We start from the raw sequence: 19,292 nt of genomic DNA, 5'->3' as shown, positions 1-19,292 counted from the left end.
ACCATCCTGGCCAACACGGTGAAACCCCGTCTCTACTAAAAAAAATACAAAAAACTAGCCGGGCGAGGTGGCGGGCGCCTGTAGTCCCAGCTACTCGGGAGGCTGAGGCAGGAGAATGGCGTGAACCCGGGAGGCGGAGCTTGCAGTGAGCTGAGATCCGGCCACTGCACTCCAGCCCAGGAGACACAGCCAGACTCTGTAAAAAAAAAAAAAAAAAAAAAAAAAAGGAAACAACCAATTACATTTTTTTTTTTTTTTTTTGAGACAGGGTCTCACTCTGTCACCCAGGCTGGTGTGCAGTGGCACTAATCGCAGCTCACTACAGGCTTGACTTCCTGAGCTCGAGTGATTCTCCCACCTCAACCTCCCCAGTAGCTGAGATCACAGATGCACACAACCATGCCCCCCCTAATTTTTTATACTTTTAGTAAAGAAGGGGTCTCACCATATTGCCGAGGCTGGTCTTGAGCGATCCTTCCAACTCGGCCTCTGAAAGTACTGGGACTACAGGTGTGAGCCGCTGCGCCCGGCTGAGTTGTGGCATTTTAACTCACCCACCTACTCTTGCCCACTCTGAAGCTTGATGGCTGCTGAGAACATGGCGTCCCTCATTCCCAGGCCAGCATGCTGATGCCACAGGATGAAGGATCTTTGTTCTCAAAGAATTGTGGTTGTGTGCCTCCATCTATTTTAGTGGTTCCTTGAAGGGTTGGCGCAAGGGCTTGCCTTTATGCCACCTTTTTCAGATCTACACAGACGAAAGCCGGTTTCTTGGGGGTGCCAGTGTCATTAAAAGCACTTAAAGACAAACAGACTTGCTGAAGTTGCCTAGGTAAGGGCTAACGGGGAAAACAGATGACAGAATGAAGAGCCTATTAAGGAAGAATCTGGGGGAAGAATTACCTGAGATAATAACGGCTTTGATTAGCACTGAGGAATACCCAGGATTGAGTTCATCGCGCGGTCCCACTACTGGATGCAAGATTGTAAAAACCTGACAAACCCTGTGTTTTACCTCTGATGATCCCAAGGCTCCAGGCAAGTAGGAAATGAAGGCTGAGTTGTAAAAATCCCAGCTAGTGAGCCCGGGAGATGGAGCTTGCAGTGAGCCGAGATCGCGCCACTACACTCCAGCCTGGGCAGCAGAGCTAGACTCCGTCTCCAAAAGAAATCCTGGCTAAGCCCCCTAGAGTGATCCCATGGCAAAAAGCTTGAGAGAATTTTGGGTTTGGGCTCAGGCATTTTTTTTTTTTTATTTCCATCAAATTGTTAATAGACCAGAAGGCAGAGACTTCAGTGGCCATGCAGAAGAAAGAGTAAAACCTTTACACAGTAGTTTACAAAGGTTCAAACAAAACAAAAAATGAAACAAGACTCCAACTCACAAGCAGCAGCAACAAAAAAAGCCTGCTCAGGGGAGAGAATTTGATTTCCAGGGTTTGACACACAAAACGTCCACTTTTTCACACAAAAATGAGGTGCGCACACAAGGAAGTATAATAGTCGTAAGAAAAAATAACACTATGAGAAAGCCAAGACGTTGGGCTTCCTCTCCAAATACTCAATTGTCTTAAATATGCACAAAGAACTCAAGAAAACCAAGGGCAGAAGAACTAAAACCAGAGGAATACCTCCTCATCAAATAAAGAATAAAGAGGAAATTTAAGAAGGAACCAGTAAGCAATTGAGGGGCAATGAAGTACAATAACTGAAAGGAAAATTCACGATTGAGTTTCAACAGAACTATTTTTTATTAACATTTTTGAGATCTCACTGAGGTAAAATGGAACATCTTTAACATGTAAACTTTGATTCTTATTTTGTTTTATTTAAATTGTCAGAATAATTGTATGTAATTATTGTGTACATCATGGTGTTTTGCAATGTAGATGCATTGCCAAATGGGTAAATCTAGTTAGGTAATATATGCATGTCCTCGAAAAGTTGTCATCTTTTTTATGAAAACACTGAAAATTGCCTCCCTTAGCATTTTTCAAGAATATTACAATATATTAACTATTGTTGCCATATTGTATTTATTTCTCCTGCCTAGCTGAAATTGTGTGTATCTTGGCCAACCATTCCCTAACCCTCCTTCCTCACTGCCCCAGCCCCTGGTGACACCATTTTGCTCTCTAGTTCTTTTTATTCTTCCTTTTTTTGAGACGGAATTTCACTCTGTCCCCCAGGTTGAAGTGCAATGGTGCAATCTCAGCTCACTGCAACCTCCACCTCTCGGGTTCAAGCGATTATCTTGCCTCAGCCTCCCGAGTAGCTGGGATTACAGGTGTGCACCACCATGCCTAGCTAGTTCTTATATTTTTAGTAGAGGTGGGGTTTCACCATGTTGGCCAGCTGGTCTTGAACTCCTGACCTCAGATGACCCACCTGCCTCGGCATCCCAAAGCGCTGGGATTACAGGCGTCAGCCAGTGCACCCGGTCTGGCTCTCTAATTCTGTGAGATCACTTTTTAAGATTCTCCATGTGAATGAGATCATGTGATATCTCTCTCTGTGGCTGTATGTTTCACTAAGCATAGTGTATTCCAGGTTCATTTCTGTAGATGCAAATGTGACAGGACTTCCTTCTTTTCTATGGATAATACTATTCCATTGTGTATATATGTCACATTTTCTTTTCTGTTTTTGAAGATAGGGTCTCACTCTGTAACGCAGGCCGGAGTGCAGTGGCATGATCGTGGCTCCCTGCAGCCTCAACTTCCTGGGGCTCAAGCAATCTTCCCACCTCAGCCTCTTAAGTGACTGAAACCACAGGTGCAAACCAACACACCCAGCTATTTTTTTTTTTTTTTGTAGAGATGGGGTTTTGCTATGTTGCCCAGGCTGGTCTTAAACTCCTGAGTTCAAGCAATCCTCCTTCCTTGGCCTCCCAAAGTGCTGGGATTACAGGCCTGAGCCATCACAAAGGGTTTCTGTCTCTTCTTTCTCTACCTCTTTGATTTTGCCCTGTCTTCCTTTTCTCTTGCTTACTCATTGTTTTAATTCATCCCTTCCTCTCTCCTTCAGTCTAACAGAAGATTTGCTACTTTGATCCTGAAAAAACATCTTAAATTTTTTTAATTTTACATAACATTTATCCATTTTCTGTTTCATTGATTGCTACTGTAGTCTTTTGTTTTCATTTTGTATTGTTTCTACCTAATTTGTCACTGCATTTGCTCACTTAAAAATGGAAGCTAGATCACGGATGAGGGTATTTTCTTTGATTTTATCAGTGTCTATTTCTATAAATTTCCCTCTAAGCCTCAGCTACATCTACAAATTTTGTGATATTGTGCATTTACTTTCATTTAGCTCAAGGTATTTTATAATTTCCTTTATAAGTTTGCCTTTGATCTGTATTTTATTTTGAAGTGGATGTTTAATTTTCATGTCTGGAGATTTTACAGATTTCTTCTTGTTACTGATTTCTAATTTAATTCTGTTGGCATTTGAGAACAGCATCTATATTATTGCAATTTTCCATGTCAATGTGATTTGTCTTATGGCCACATCTGTCTATGCTAGCGAATGTTCAATGTATACTGGAGATGAATGTGTGTTTTCCAGTTGTTGGGTAAAACTGAACACATACAGGCACATACTTTTACCAGTTTAACAGGCAGTGTTTCCTTGTCATTTAGAAAGTCAATTAATTTGGGGGGGGTCACATTTATATTATTATATAGTTTATAACCTCCATAACACATTTACTTGATCTTACAGCAAAGCAAAAGAAAAACATTTGCAAATTCTTCTGAAAATTTTAAACGTTTATTGTAAAAGAAACATAAGCATGAATTACAAAAAAAGACACTACTTTATATTTCATATGCAATTTTTCATCAGCAATACAAGTAGAGCTCAGAATTCATTGAAAGACCCACATTTTTCTTCCATACCTTTGAACCATAAGTGGACTAAGCAGAGAAGTTCTTGCCTTTGGTCACGAGCACACGGCCACTTACTGTGGATGTTTTCTGTGTTCAAGTGTGTAGTTGCCTTGCCCAGGATAAATTGGGGAACTGGCAATGCTATTATTAATTACACACACACTCAAGTATCCATGATCATCACGACTTGTATCTGCATGAGCAAAACATGGACGCAGTGGCTCGGTAGCAGAAATTTTAGTGAAAGTGAAGATATGGGACCTATCACCGACATTATAGAAGGAAATGACCCTCGTTGTTATATCCAGGTAAATCCCCACTCTGTGTAGACCAGGGCTCACCCAGAGGCCCGTCAGAGGCTTAGTGCTGGCAAAGTAGATCTGTCCTTCTCTCAAACCCACAGTCCAGAAGCCGAGTTCTGAAGAAAGTACAACGTTACCCTGTCGATTCACAGATTCCTTGCACACGCCTACATCCCACACTTTGCTGGTGCCCACGTTCACCTCCCAGTAATGGCGGCCGGAAGTGAAGCGAGGGACGCCCAGGACGCACAGTGCGGAGTCGAACCTCTCAGCTTGCTCCTTCCTGTTCTGTCTGAAATTCCCACACCGGACACGCCTCAGGTCTTCAGAAATGATGAGATAGTTGTTGGCTGTGTCCACATCCAAGGTCATATCCACTGTGGAAAGAACACCCAGTAGTTCAGCAAAGATGTACATTAAAGACTCCCTCTGCCCTTCTACTGCACAGCCCCAAAGATTTTATTCACCGTCACTTCTTTTGTTCCACGTTCATTCTCAGATCCTATTTTTTCCTTAGGAATTTCCCTGGCCCGCCGATTAAGTCAAATTTTACGTATAGACTGTATGAATAGAATTGCAACAAGCCCACCTTTGTCATAGTAAAAATTCTTGTTAAGTTATTCAATATTTTGATTAAAGGTTTTTCTCCCTCTTAGTGCATAGGATGGATGAAGGAGGAGACGATAGTTTGCTCTCATAATTATCAGTTGGCACAGATCCTGTGAATATACTGAGCACTGACAACCGCTGATGTTTGGGATCACAAACTTTTAGGTTGCAGACTTCAGCTGATGCCCGTATTGAAAGGAAAAACATTTAAAAGCTGCTTTTTCCAAGGCCTTTTATGGGCTTGGAGCAGGTAGTACAGATTCCTTACCTTGGAACTTCCTCATCCTTGGATTCATCTGCAGAGCAGCTCTCAGCTTGGGCTCTAGTTCCTTGATCTTGGACACCAGCGCCCCCAGCTGGGCAGCGGGCCGGATGTCGTTCTTCTGAGAGACCACCGGGCAGAAAGGGCACAGCACCCCCTTCCCATCGGGCCCCTTCCGCAGTGAGTTCATGCATCGGAGGCAACAGATGTATCCACATATCAGGTGCATGGGGTTTTCAAGATAATCCAGGCAGATAGGACAACTGCTTGCTGCTTTAAAGTGTTCAGCCATGGCCACTGCCTGGGAATAAATAGGCATGGGATTAGATTTTACGTGAGTGGAATGGGAGTCATGTAAATTTCCTGGGACCCTTTCATCTTTACCTGCATGAAGACATCATCGCCTACTCTTTGTAAAGCACTAGTACTAGGGAATGAAGATACAATATAAGTACAAATATAAATGATCAGGCCCGGAACTTCCAATGTTGGAAATACTGACTAGAATTAAGGCCATGGGGGGCCGGGCGCGGTGGCTCAAACCTGTAATCCCAGCACTTTGGGAGGCCGAGACGGGCGGATCACAAGGTCAGGAGATCGAGACCATCCTGGCTAACCCGGTGAAACCCCGTCTCTACTAAAAAAAATACAGAAAACTATCCGGGCGAGGTGGCGGGCGCTGTAGTCCCAGCTACTCGGGAGGCTGAGGCAGGAGAATGGCGTAAACCCGGGAGGCGGAGCTTGCAGTGAGCTGAGATGCAGCCACTGCACTCCAGCCTGGGCGACAGAGCGAGACTCCGTCTCAAAAAAAAAAAAAAAAGAAAGAATTAAGGCCATGGGTTGGTATGAGGCTTTGAGTTGAGTGGCAAAAGGGTCTACAGCTGAGCTATCCAATATGGTAACCACCAGCCACATGTGGCTGCTGAGCATCTAAAGTGGGGCTTATCTAAATTCAGATGTGTGGTGAGTATAAAATATACACTAAATTTTGAAGACCTAAAGGAGATGTAAACTATCTGTTAGAGAATCTTAAAACTGTATTACATGTGAAATGCTTATATTTTGTTAAACTTACTTAGGCTTATTTCATTTTGCTTGATTTATGTGGCTGTTAGACAATAAATTTATCCTTATGTATGTTGATCACATTATGTTTATATTGGACAGCACTGGAGACCATCAACCTCCATAATAAGCCTGGCCAATTTTTGTATTTTGGAGAGATGGGATCTCACTATGTTGCCCAGGCTGATCTACTACTGACCTCAAGCAATCCACCTGCCTCGGCCTCCCAAAGTGCTTGGATTTCAAGCATGTGCCACCATGCCAGGTCCTCTGAACCTTTTCTAATAAATGGTGATTTGAAGCCAGTATGAGGAGCAGGTTAGAGCTGGACTCCTCATACTCTCCCTGGGAGTTGAATTTCAACACAAAGCTTTTCTTTTCTCAAAAACCCCCATGGCATAGTATTTGTTCCACCTGGATGTGGCATGAAACTTACGGCATTATATTACACAAAAAGCAAAAATAAATAAGTTGGACTATGTCAAACAAAAAATGTTCTGCATAGTGAAGGAAATAAGGGAGACGATGACAAGAAAACCTACAGAATGGAAAACATGTTTGCAAATTATATATCTGATATTAGGTTAATATCCAAAATACATAAGGAACTCATAGTAGAAAAAAAAAAAAAAAAAAACCCTAACACTAACATTCCGATTATAAAATGAGCAAAGGCAAGATCGTGCCACTGCACTCCAGCCTGGGCGACAGAGTGGCATTCTGTCTCAAAACAAAAATAAAATGCCCAAAGGACCCAAATAGATTTCTCTAAAGAACACATTTGAATGTGTTTGTATGTACCAACAGGTGCTGGAAAAAGTGCTCGACTTCACACACGATAAAGAAAATGCAAATTAAAACCACAATGAGATATTACCACACATCTGTTAAATTGACTGTGATCCAAAAGACAAATGTGGCTGAGGGTGTGAAGATAAGGGAATCCTGGTACATTATCGATGGGAATGTAAATTAGTACTACAAGTATAAAAAACAGTAGATTCCTCAAAATATTAAAAATAGAACTACCCTATGATCAAGCAATCCCACTCCCGGGTATACACACAAAGAAAATGAAGTCAATTATGTCAAGAAGATATCTGCATTCCCATGTTTATTGCAGCATTATTTCCAATATGCAAAACATGGAAAGGACCCAAGTTTCTGTTGGTGAAATTGTGCCCCAAAGAGTTAAAGAACGGCCAGGTGTGGTGGCAGGCGCCGGTAGTCCCTACTCAGGAGGCTGAGGCAGGAGAATCGCTTGAACCCAAGAGGCGGAGGTTGCAGTGAGCTGAGAGCTGAGATCGCGCCACTGCACTCCAGCCTGGGTGACAGAGTGAGACTTCATCTCAAAAAAAAAAAAAAAAAAAAAAAACAGTGTTAAAGAAACCAGTAACTAACAGAAAGTTTTGAGTGTGCAGGATGGCAGATAAGAAGGGAAACAACTTGGCTGGTTGCAGTGGCTCACACTTGCAAATTCCAGCACTTTCTGAGGCTAAGACAGGAGGATTGCTTGGGCCCAGGAGTTCGAGACCAGCCAGTGCAACATAATAAGACCCGTCCAACGAATAATTTTAAAAATTAGCCAGGCATTGTGGCGCACACCTGTAGCCCCAGCTACTCGGGAGGCTGAGGTGGGAGGATCACTTGAGCCCAGGAGATAGAGGCTGCGGTGAGCCAAGATCGCGCCACTGTACTCCAGCCCGGGCAACAGCAAGACCCTGTCTCACAAGAAAAAAAGAAAACAAAAGAAACAACTTTGCTGAAACACTGAAACTCCCACTGTTTAGGAAACAAAAGAACTGGCTGAAATGGACTGGAATCAATATGGCCAGCTGGAGTCTGTGCAGAACAAGCTTGCTGACATCACAGCCTGAATTTCCACTGCATATTGTACACACTGCAGCCTGGAACCTCCTGGGCTCAGATGATCCTCCTGCCTCAGCCTCCCCAAGTAGCTGGAACTACAGGCCTGCACCACCACACGCAGCTAATTTTTGTGTTTTTGGAGAGATGGAGTCTCGCTGTGTTGCCCAGACTGGTCTCCTCCTCCTGAGCTCAAGCGATCCGCCTGCCTCAGCCTCCCAAATTGCTGGGATTTCAGGCATGAGCCACCATGCCAGGCCCTCTGAACGTTTTATAATAAATGCTGATTTGAAGCCAGTATGAGACGACAGATGAGAGCTCGACTCCTGTCCCCCTAGGATTTGAATTTCAATGTAATGCTTTTCTTTTCTCAAAAATCCCCATGTCATCCTATTCACTCCTAGAGCATTGGACAGCGAATCCCTTTTCCTCGATAATGTTGGAAGAAGAATAGATCAAGAAATTGTGCTATATATACAATGAAATATTATACATCCTTAAAAATGGATGAAACTTGAGGGCATTTTGCTAAGTGGAATAAGTCAGATAGAAAGCAATAAATACTGAATGATCTAACTTACTAGGAACCTAAAAACACTGAAGTCATAAAATCAGAGAGTGGAATCAAAATGGTGCTTCCCAGACGCCAGAGGGACGGGACGTTTGGAAAATAAAACAAAATCCATAGCAGAATCTGAGGGGTTCAATGAGTCAGTGGCAGAAATTCTACGCACCATCTCATGAGGTCTACCAAATTCTGATGACATTCAAGAAAGATTGTCATTTATTTGAGCCCAGGTAGAGAAAATCAAAGTCTTACCTACTGCGGTAGGAATAGAGGTCCCAGTGTCCCCAGGTTTATACAATGTTCATGGCTTGCAGCTGGCCTCAGACAACACTTCCTTAATTAGGAAATTACTTCATTCCCAGACTACTCTCTTCGTTCTGTCCTTTGCAGAAATCTGAGTCATATAAATAAATTCCACAGGCTTGAACTCACCTCTTCCCCTATAGGGTCCCTTCTGGCTTCCAAATTCTTCCAGGTACAACCGAAATGTGGAGACACAATGCCCTACAGGGTGCTTTCATAGGAGAGAGTTTAGTCACCCACCTTATTCCCACCTTGTCCCTCCTTTTTAATCTAATTAGCTTTGATTTAATTCTGGCATAAGGGAGAACTTTCTCTGCTTTTGGTATCAGATTTTCCCGACAGTGAAAGGAGATGATTGTATCTTGAGATTTTTTCCTAACTAATATAAACAAAATACTGCCATATAATCCTTTTAGGTTAGATCTTGAATATTGTGTCTGTTGGTGGTAAGAAGCAACTGGAATTTTTGACATTGAGCAACATTATTAATTCTTCTAAAATGTATGGGACTAGTGTCAGTTTTTAATCATCACGCAAAATCTCCTCACATTTCAATCAAGGAAGTCAGTTAAACCTGTTTAGAAACCTTTATGAAAATCACACTTACTAGACCACACTCCTTCACAAAGCAATTTTCTCCATAGTGTGAAAATTCTTATTTAGAAATCTGATACGAAAACTCCAAAACTGTTGACTGGCCATCGGTCGGCAAATAAAAGTCCTGTTTTTTCTGTTACTGAGATTATCCAACATTAAAGTAAAAGATAGTGTTATAATCTTACTACTTTGCATGCATCGCCACATATATAAAATTAGATTCATTTCTCTTTTGAAAAATGTACAAAAATGTTCCTGATATTAGATGAGTCTCAGACTTTGACCAGTGAGAAGGCAAAATTAACATATTGGGGGTAGTATGGAAGGGGACTTGGTTACATTTAGGTGTTTAAATTAATTGGTCTTTCATTGAATCATTTTCTCAGGAATCGTTTCCTGGTGTTTGCTAGAAACTCTTATTTTGAACCCTAAGGCAAGGCACATTCCCAGCTCTCAATTCCTTTGGTCTCAGAAGGCAAATGTAAAAACACACAGCTCTACGTTGTGACCCATATTTTATTACAAATCCTTGCACATTACATTTGCTTATTGATTGGAAGCTATGGCAACCTGCCATATGATTGTGTTCATACACACCCAACACATGCATATATGAGATATTTATTTCATATCTCATTATTTTAATAAGTTTAATTTCTTTTTACAAATCCTTTTAAAAAGTCCTCACAGTTTTGGGAGGGGTTATTCTCCAATTTGTCAACTCTAGGGACTCTTATTCAAGGGACATTTATCCCTAACATTTCTTTCATGTATTTATCTTGAACCAATCATGAGCAGGATTTATGTTCTCCTTGGGGACAGCAGGAACCTCAGTTGTGGAAAACTCTAACCCAGTGGAACGATTTGCCTCGAGCAAAGTCTCCCAAAATACCCCTTTCCATGGAACTGCATTTATGCCCATGCCTTGGGTGAGAAATTCTTTTGCTAAGAATTAGAAAATGGCATATTAGGATTCCCAGCACACTCATGGGATTGATTTCGGGTGTTAGTTACTTTTAACATTTTTTCCAATTGGATCTTTGCCCAGAAAGTAGCTCTGCTGCCTTCCCTTGGGACGGTGGTAAGGCTTTCCTGGCCCATTCTCAGCTCAGTAACTTAAGGGCCTTCTGTGTGTGAAGGAACCTGTCTTGCAGCATCCTGCTTAGGAAGGCTACGTTCTCCATGCCCTGTCCCGACACGTGTGTCATAGAACCCAAGGCTTACATGGTTGGCACCAGTGGTTTCCAATCCCAGGGCCCCGTCCAATGTCACAAGCATATGCCTCTTTAACAGCAAAGAGAAGCTCAGTGCTTCTCACCACCCACGTTTGGCTTAGTTTGTCAATGTCAGCATTTTTAGGGCACAGCAATTTGCCGTGAACCTGAACATTCTGGCCCCATTCTGACCACTCCCCAGCACGTGGCCCCTGCCAGTCCAGCCAGGCCGTGGGTGGGGTAGCCCTGTCCAGCCCGATGTGATTGCTTGACCAAATCTAGCTCTCCTTTGTGAGACCCCTTGTTTGGTTTTTTTTTTTTTTTTTTTTTTTTTTTTTTTTTTGCCCTAACCATAAGGAAGAACTCACCTGGCTGGTTATGGCAACAAACTCTGTGTGGAGAAGTGTCAGTCAGGAAAAGCCAAGTTGATAGTTACAGGGACAGGGTTCCCGGACCTGAGACGGCAGTATTACGGCATCTGTAGTATCAGTGAAATCGTCTACATGGACAGTCTGGGGCTTCTCCGATGAGGAAAAAATTGTATCCCTACTGCAAAACACCCCAGCCTTCCTACTGCAAAACACCCCAGGCTTCCTACTGCAAAACATCCCAGCCTTCCTACTGCAAAACATCCCAGCCACTTCTGGTGAGGACTGACTGTTTCTGGCAATTATGTGAAGATCCTGATAGGGTAGCCAAAGAGCTGACTTTAAAAGTTTTTTATGTGTGTTTTTTTTTTTTAATATAACTTCAGAATCAAAGTCATAATCAGCTGTGGAATAAAATCTTGAAGGTAGCTCACGGGTGCTCTTTACTATGTTTCCAACTGGGCACGTTTCTCAGTGCTGTGTCGTATTTCCAAATAATGACCATCATAATTCCATCAGAAGTCTTGTCGTCCCATAATCTAAAATTCAACCGTTCTGACTACTTTGGGCCCTATGTCTTTTTAGTGTGGAAAACACCCCCATTTGAAGCCATCTTCCCCACCTCAGAATTCCCTGATGTCTGCAACCTTCGCAGGTGTATCCTAATTTGTCTAAATGAAGCCCTCCTTTCTGTGCCTGTCCTTGGAGAAAGACTTCCGTTCTTTATTCTGGATAATTTGCACTCAGAGGAAGCATTTCTGAAAAGAGACGAGGGAATATTCTGAAAATAGTCCCATAAATTGGGAATACAGAGCAATAACATCAGATTTTTTTTTTTTTTTTTTTTTTTTTGAGACAGTCTGGCTCTGTCACCCAGGCTGGAGTGCAGTGGTGCAATCTCAGCTCACTGCAACCTCCACCTCCCGGGTTCAAGTGATTCTCCTGCTTCAGCCTGTACAGTAGCTAGGACTACAGGTGTGCACCACCACACCCAGCTAATTTTTGTATTTTTAATAGAGACGGGGTTTCACCATGTTGTCCACGATGGTCTCAATCTCTTGACCTTGTGATCCGCCCGCCTCAGCCTCCCAAAGGCTGAGGTTACAAGCTTGCTGGGGTTCCAAGCATGAGCCACCACGCCCAGCCCCAGAATTATTTAAAATTGAGGAAGGAAGTGGTTTCATTGAAAGCTTCAAGAAAGCAATTTTAAAAATCGAAACAATGGAACTCATGGATCTAGAGAGTAGAAGGATGGTTTCCAGAGGCTGGAAAAGATAGTAGGGGAATTCGGGGAAGGTAGGGACAGATCGTGGGTACCAAAAAAAAAAAAAAAAATAGAAAAAAATGAGTAAGACCTGCTATTTGATAGCACAACAGAGTTACTATCATCAATAATAACTGAATTATACATTTTAAAATAATGTAAAGAGTGTCATCGGGTTGTTTGTGACACAAAGGATAAATGCTTGCAAGGATGTTTGCTTTTACCAGCACCTCCCCAGTGTTCCTCTTCACTCTACCCCCTGGGAAGCTCAAGCTACTTTCTGGTTCTATGAAATGAACTTTTTATTTGTTTGTTTTACTTTCCACATATGAGTGCGATCATGTGGTATTTGTCTTTCTGTGTCTGATTATTTCATGTAGCATAATGTCCTCTAGATTCACCCATGTTGTTGTAAATGACAGAATTTTCTCCTTTTTGAAGATAATATTCCATTGTGTACACATATCACATAATCTTTATGTGTTCATCTATTGATGAACACTTGGGCTGTTTCTGTATCTTAGTTGTTGCAAATAATGTTGCAATAAACATGAAGAGACATCTCTTCAACATACTGGTTTAATTTCCATTCGATATATATTCATATATATCGATATATATTCATAACTGGGTTATATGGTAGTTCCATTTTTAATTTTTTTAGAAACCTCCATACTGTTTTCCATACACTAATTACACTAATTACATTAGTGTACACTAATTATGTAATTGTACACATTACACTACACTAATAGGCTACACTAATTACATTTCCACCAAAAGAATACAACGGCCTCCTTTTCCTCACACGGTACAATGTCTCCATTTCCCCAGTTCTCTCCAATACTTATCTTTGCTTCGTCTCTTTTTCTTCTTTTAATGACAAGATCTCACTCTGTCACCCATGCTGGAGTGCAGTAGCATGGTCATAACCCACTGTAACTCTGAACTCTTGGGCTCAAGCGATCCTCCTGCCTCAGCTTCCCAAGTAGCTAGGACTACAGACATGCACCGTCATGCCTGCATAGCGTTTTTTAATTTTTGTAGAGAAATGGTTTGGCTATGTTGCCCAGGCTGGTACAGATATAAATGACTTACATTCATGAACTTCTAATATTTGAAAGACCAGCTACAGGCCAGGCACAGTGGCTCACGCCTATAATCTTAACAATTTGGAAGGCCGAAGCACCTGGATCACCTGAGGTCAGGAATTCGAGACCAGCCTGACCAACGGGGAGAAACCCCATCTCTACTAAAAATACAAAATGAGTCAGGCATGGGGACACACGCCTGTAATCCCAGCTATTCGGGAGGCTGAGGCGGGAAAATCACTTGACCCCGTGAGGCAGAGGTTGCAGGGAGTCGAGATCGCACCATTGCACTCCAACCTGGGCAGCAAGAGCGAAGTCTTAAAAGAAAAAGGAAAAGAAAAGAAAGACCAGCTAGAATAAAGGACTTGATTCCATGAGGCCTTGCGTTGGTGAAAGGGTCTATACCTGAGGTGCCCAATGTAACAGCCACCAGCCACATGTGACTACTGAGCACCTGAAATGAGGCTTACTTGAATTAAAATGTGTTAAGAGCATAAAATGCCCACTCAGTTTTGAAGACATAATGAAAAAAATAAAATGTAACCTATCTCTTTGAGAACATTTAAAACTTGATTGCATGTTGAAACGGTGACATTGTGTGAGTAAAATGAACTAGTCCCGTTTCATTTTTCTTTTCTTACGTGGCTACTAGAAAATACATTTATAATTACATATGTCGTTCGTGTTATGTTTCAGATGGACATCTCCGGCCTGGATTTGTAGACTCTCCACTCCCGCAGCTGTCCAACAAGATGTGGCACGAAACCTGTAGCATGATACCACACTGAAAGCAAAAACAAATAAATTAGACTGTTTCAAACTGAAATGCTTCTGCACAGCCAAGGAGACAAGCAACAGCATGGGAAGAGCACCTAGAGAATGAAAGAAAATATTTGCAAACCTATATCTGATATTGTGTTAATATCCAAATATATAAGGAACTCATACAACTCAATAGCGAAAAGAAAACAAAACAAAAACAACTAACTTTCTTTCAATTGGGCACATTTAAACTTTAAAATGGGCAAAGAACCTGAGTCAAAATGGCTCTGAAAAACACAAATGGCCAACAGGTACTCAGAAAAGTGCTTCACTTCACTGATCACCAGGGAAATGCAAATTAAATCCACCGTGAGATATCACTTCACATCTGTTAGGGTGGCCATGATAAAAAAGACAGAATAAGAAGTGTTAGTGAGGGTGTGTAGAAAGGGCAATTCTCAGAGACTGTTGCTGGGAATATAAGTTGGTACAACCAGTAGAGAAAAGAGTAGAAATCTCAAAAAATTAAAAATGGAATCACCATAGGACCCAGGAACCCCACTTCTGGGTATAAATACCAAGGAAATGAAATCATCTTGTCAAAGAGACGTCTGCACTCTCACTTTGATGGCAACAGTATTCACAATAACCAATACGTGGAAACAACCTAAATGTTTGTTGGCAGAGGAATAAAGAAATTGAGGCATATAAAAATGGAAACCCTGTCATTTGCAACATGGATGAACCTTGAGGGCATCATGCTAAATGAAATAAATCAGACAGAGCAAGATAAATACTGTATGATCACACTCACGTGGGGGTGGGAAAAGGGCTTGTGGGGTACCTGTATAAACTGGCCATAAAAACATGGTACAATACGTTGTGGAAAGCCACAACAGGGCTCTGAGGAGGAAAGCCATTATTTCCCTAATTGCCATGATGTTCCCAGGCTCGGAGCGAGACCTGCTGTCTTATCTATAAACAGTGTGTTCAAGGAGAAAGACATTCCTTTGAAGCATTGGAATGTGAACAGACGTGCAGTCTCCTAGTTAAGCCCGCTCCCACTAGCTACTCTTGGATAAGTTAAAGATATGCTGTTTGAGCACAAAGGAGATTATTTAAACCTCCATTGCTATGGATTACGCCTATGACCCACCGCCTCCCTTTCACTGTTTTGCCCTGAACATTTGCTTCTTAGATCTAAGTGATTGTACTGAATAAATAGTGTGGAGATCACAGCTCGGGGCCTTTTGCAGTCTCCATGTTGCCCTCTGGCTCCCACCTTTATGAAATCTTAACCAGTCTCTTCTCATTCCTTTATCGCCACCGGACTTCAGATACCCTATGGGTGATGTTGAGACTGGTCCCCAACAATGAGGGATCTGTAAAGACTGAACACATGGAAATAGAGTAGAATTCAAAATAGTGGTTGCCAATGGTGGAAAAAGGGGGGAAATGGGAAAACAAAACCCACAGCATATGGGAAAAGGAAACCCACAGCAGAACCTGAGATGTTGGGTGAGTCAGTGCCTGAAACGCTCTTCACCATCAAGTCAGCAGCATTCCTGTTCTATTCAGGAAAACAAAGATTGTCATTTCTGTATCCTGTGTATTGACATTTTAAGTTTTACTTACTGCTGCCGGGGCAGAGACCCTGTGTCCACAAGTACGTACAGTGTGCATAGAGTTGACCTTAGACAACACTTGTCAAATGAAGACATTACTCCCAGAACTTACTCTCTCATTTCTGCCCTTCTGTAGAAATTTGAAAAGTAAAAGTAAATTCTACACCTCTTCTCCAGTAGGTTCTCTTCTGGCTTTCACAGACAGCTCATACTAGGAGCGAGATCGACCTCCAAAGGCATTTATTGGAGAGGGTCTCCCCGAGCATCTTATTCACCCCCGGTCTCTCCTCTTTAATGAGGTCAGATCTTGAGTTAATTCCAGCACAAGTGAGATTTTTACTGTTGGTATAGGGGTTTTGCCACAAAGAAAAGTGATGGTTGTATCCGGAGATTGTTTTGTTTTAATTATTATGGACAACATCTTGCCATATTAACATCTAGATTGGATCTTAAATATTGTGCCTCTTGGTGATAACATTTGGAATTGGGAATGAATGAAATTTTAAAAATCGGGCAACATTTTGTTGTGGTTTTTGTTTGTTTTGTTTTGTTTTGTTTTTTTGAGACAGAGTCTTGCTCTGTTACGCAGGCCGGAGTGCACTGGCATGACTGTAGCTCACTACAACCTTGACCTCCAGGGCTCAACCCCATGAATGTGCTGGGAATCCCAATATATTATTCTCTAATTCTTTTTTTTTTTTTTTTTTTTGGAGACAGAGTTTCACTCTTGTTGCCCAGGCTGGAGTGCAGTGGCGCGATCTCGGCTCACTGCAATCTCTGCCTCCCGGGTTCAAGCGATTCTTCTACCTCAGCCTCCCGAGTAGCTGGGATTACAGGCATGAGACCCCACACACGGCTAATTTTTTGTATTTTTAGTAGGGACGGGGTTTCTCCATGTTGTTCAGGCTGGTCTTGAACTCCCGACCTCAGGTGATCCACCGGCCTCAGCCTCCCAAAGTGCTGGGATTACAGGAGTGAACCACCACACCTGGCCGCTATTCTCTAATTCTTAATGGAAGAATTCCTACCCAAGACATGAGCATAAATGTAATTCCAGGCTGAAGGATATTTTGGCAGAATATTCCAGAGGTAAATGGATCCACCAGTGGGCTGGCTGGTTTCCCCAACTGAGTCCATCTGGTGTTCCCACAGACAATATATATTTCTCTCATGATTTGCTCAAAGTAAATAAAAGGAAAAAATGTTAGAGTGGTGTGTGAGCAAGAGTCAATAAAATTACAAGCCAGAGAATTGCTAGCCCCCAAATTGTGAGTATATTTTAAAAGGATTTGTAAAAGAAAGATGATTAGAATTATGCAATAAGAAATAATGATCTCCTATATGCATGTGTATGTATAGATACCGCTACCCAGTAGAAGGCCCTACATGTCAGTTGTCCAGGTTCCTGGTGTATTGGACAAGGAATCGAACAAAATGCCATGGGGTGAGCACAGATTTATTGAAGACAATTTACAGAGTAGGAGCGGGTTTGAGCAAGCGGCTCAGGAACCACCCTCATTAGTGTTTCTATCAAGCGAAAGGAACCCGCCAACACCCCTCAGTGCCATTTACAGGCCTCCAGTTGGCTGTGAAGGATTGGTCTGCGAGCAATCAGGGGCCAAAGTGGAGACTCAGCCTGAAGTCAGTCAGAGGCTGAAATGGCTTGTTATCGTGGGAGGGAGAAGGTAGCCTGTGTGCTGCACCTGCTGCCCTCCTGCTTGTAGGAACTGGCAGCACCTGCTGTTTCTTTTCCTTATACAAGCTGGCTGCACCTGCTGAACCCCTCCCCCTGTCACCCCAGTTCCCTGTTCTCCTGCCACAATATGATATGTGTGTGTATATCTAGACATACACGTGGCAGATTATTGCAGCTCGCAATCAATGAAGAAACGCCATGCCCAAGAATTTGAAACAAGACATTCATCACAACTTATAGTTTTCTGTTTCTCAATTTGCCTTCATGAGACAAAAGGAATTGAGAGCTGCCTTCGCCTTGAATGTGAAATGAGCAGAGTGTGCACCAATCACCTTCGAATGATTGCTGCGGAGATGATTACGTTAAAGATCAGTTAACGTAATCATCTTGATGTAATCAGATCCTTTTCCACCCTACCTGCAGTCTCCCAATTTTGCATTCTTATCCATCAACTCTGATCACCCATGCTACATTTAATACTTAAGGAATCCATTTTTGAACACTTTTTTAAAAAAGAAATGAATCTCGTTTTACACATATTGTGACGTATGGGAAGTAGTAAGATAACAGTGTCTTTTACCTTTTATTTTAGATGCTATAACTAAAAAAGAAAAACGGGGCTTGCACTAGCTGATGGGAAACAGTCTCAGGCTTTCTTTATTAACTGTCTTAATTAGAATCTTCACATTACGGAGAAAAACTTTCGAGAAATGAGTGTGATCTCTGGAATGTGCTATTAGTAACAGCTTCTGAATAGGTTTACTCACTCTTTCAGCGGAAACGTGAAAAGATTTTACATTTATAATGAAAAACTGAAAGTAGCACCATTTATTTAAAAAGATTTTTAAATATCACCCCAATTTTTAAAATTTCAATTAATCTTAATTCCAAGTCTTACCATCAAAAGGCATAATATTCAAGATCTGAACTAAAATGATTATATGGCAATATTTTTCCTTATTAGTTAAAAAATAACTCTAAAATACAATCTTCTCCCTTTCTGGTAAAAACTCTATACCAATAGTAACAATCTCACTGATGCCAGAATTAAATCAAAATCCGATTGGCTTACGCTGGAGGGGGAGGGTGTGGCTAAGGTGGGTGGAGAGACCCTCTCCTATAAAAGCCCATAGCGGTGAACTCTCACTCTGCATCTAAGCTGTCCGCAGAAGCCACTGGGAGCAGAAAGAGAAGCTTGGGAAGAAGAGGTGAGTTCAATCTTATAGAATTCATGTTTCCAAAGGGCAGATATGAGATTCTGAGGGAATGCAGTCATTTCTTAATTCAACAAGTGTGGTGTGATGCTAACTACGTAACATACACACAGTATGTTTTGGGGATACTAGGACCCCTTCCCTGGCAGCAGTAGATAAGACTTAGATTTTTGATACCAAGACTAGAGAAATGACAATCTTCATTTCTTTGAATTTCATCAGAATTTGACAGATTTTATGAAATGGTGAATGGAGGTGGAGTCACTGGCTTGTTCAACGTTCCTATGGATTTGGTATTGTTTTCCTATTCTCCCCTTCCCACAACCCCCGGCAACCACCATTCTTCTCTTATTTTCTGATTCCATGAGATCAGTCAATTCCGATTCCACGTAACTGAGATCATACAGTATTTACTTCCCTCAGCCTCACTTATTTCACTTTCCATAATGCTCTCAGCCTTCATCCACAATGGTGCAAATGCCAGGATTTCCTTCTTTTTTATGGTGGAGTAATTCATTGTATATACCACCATTTCCTTATCCATTTTTCTCCCACAGACTCTGGGGTTATTTCCATGGCTATTGTGAATAATG

The 19,292-nt window shown here is 41.9% G+C and overlaps 1 protein-coding gene across 1 annotated transcript; it reads right to left on the bottom strand.

Annotated features, from left to right (window-relative positions):
• Window positions 1-3,964: 3,964 nt before the first annotated feature.
• On the bottom strand, window positions 3,965-5,358 carry LOC111521195 (ret finger protein-like 4A). Its single transcript, XM_023184420.1, has 2 exons — window positions 5,073-5,358; window positions 3,965-4,572 (listed from the first exon to the last, which is right to left on the bottom strand). Exons 1-2 carry the CDS (start codon window positions 5,356-5,358, stop codon window positions 3,965-3,967), a joined length of 894 nt encoding a protein of 297 aa, XP_023040188.1.
• Window positions 5,359-19,292: the final 13,934 nt, after the last annotated feature.

The sequence above is a fragment of the Piliocolobus tephrosceles genome, chromosome 21 (assembly GCF_002776525.5).
Source record: "Piliocolobus tephrosceles isolate RC106 chromosome 21, ASM277652v3, whole genome shotgun sequence".
NCBI classification, from domain to species: domain Eukaryota; kingdom Metazoa; phylum Chordata; class Mammalia; order Primates; family Cercopithecidae; genus Piliocolobus; species Piliocolobus tephrosceles.
The sequence above is the reverse complement of the archived record's forward strand: the minus strand, read 5'-3'. Positions and strand labels throughout refer to the sequence as shown.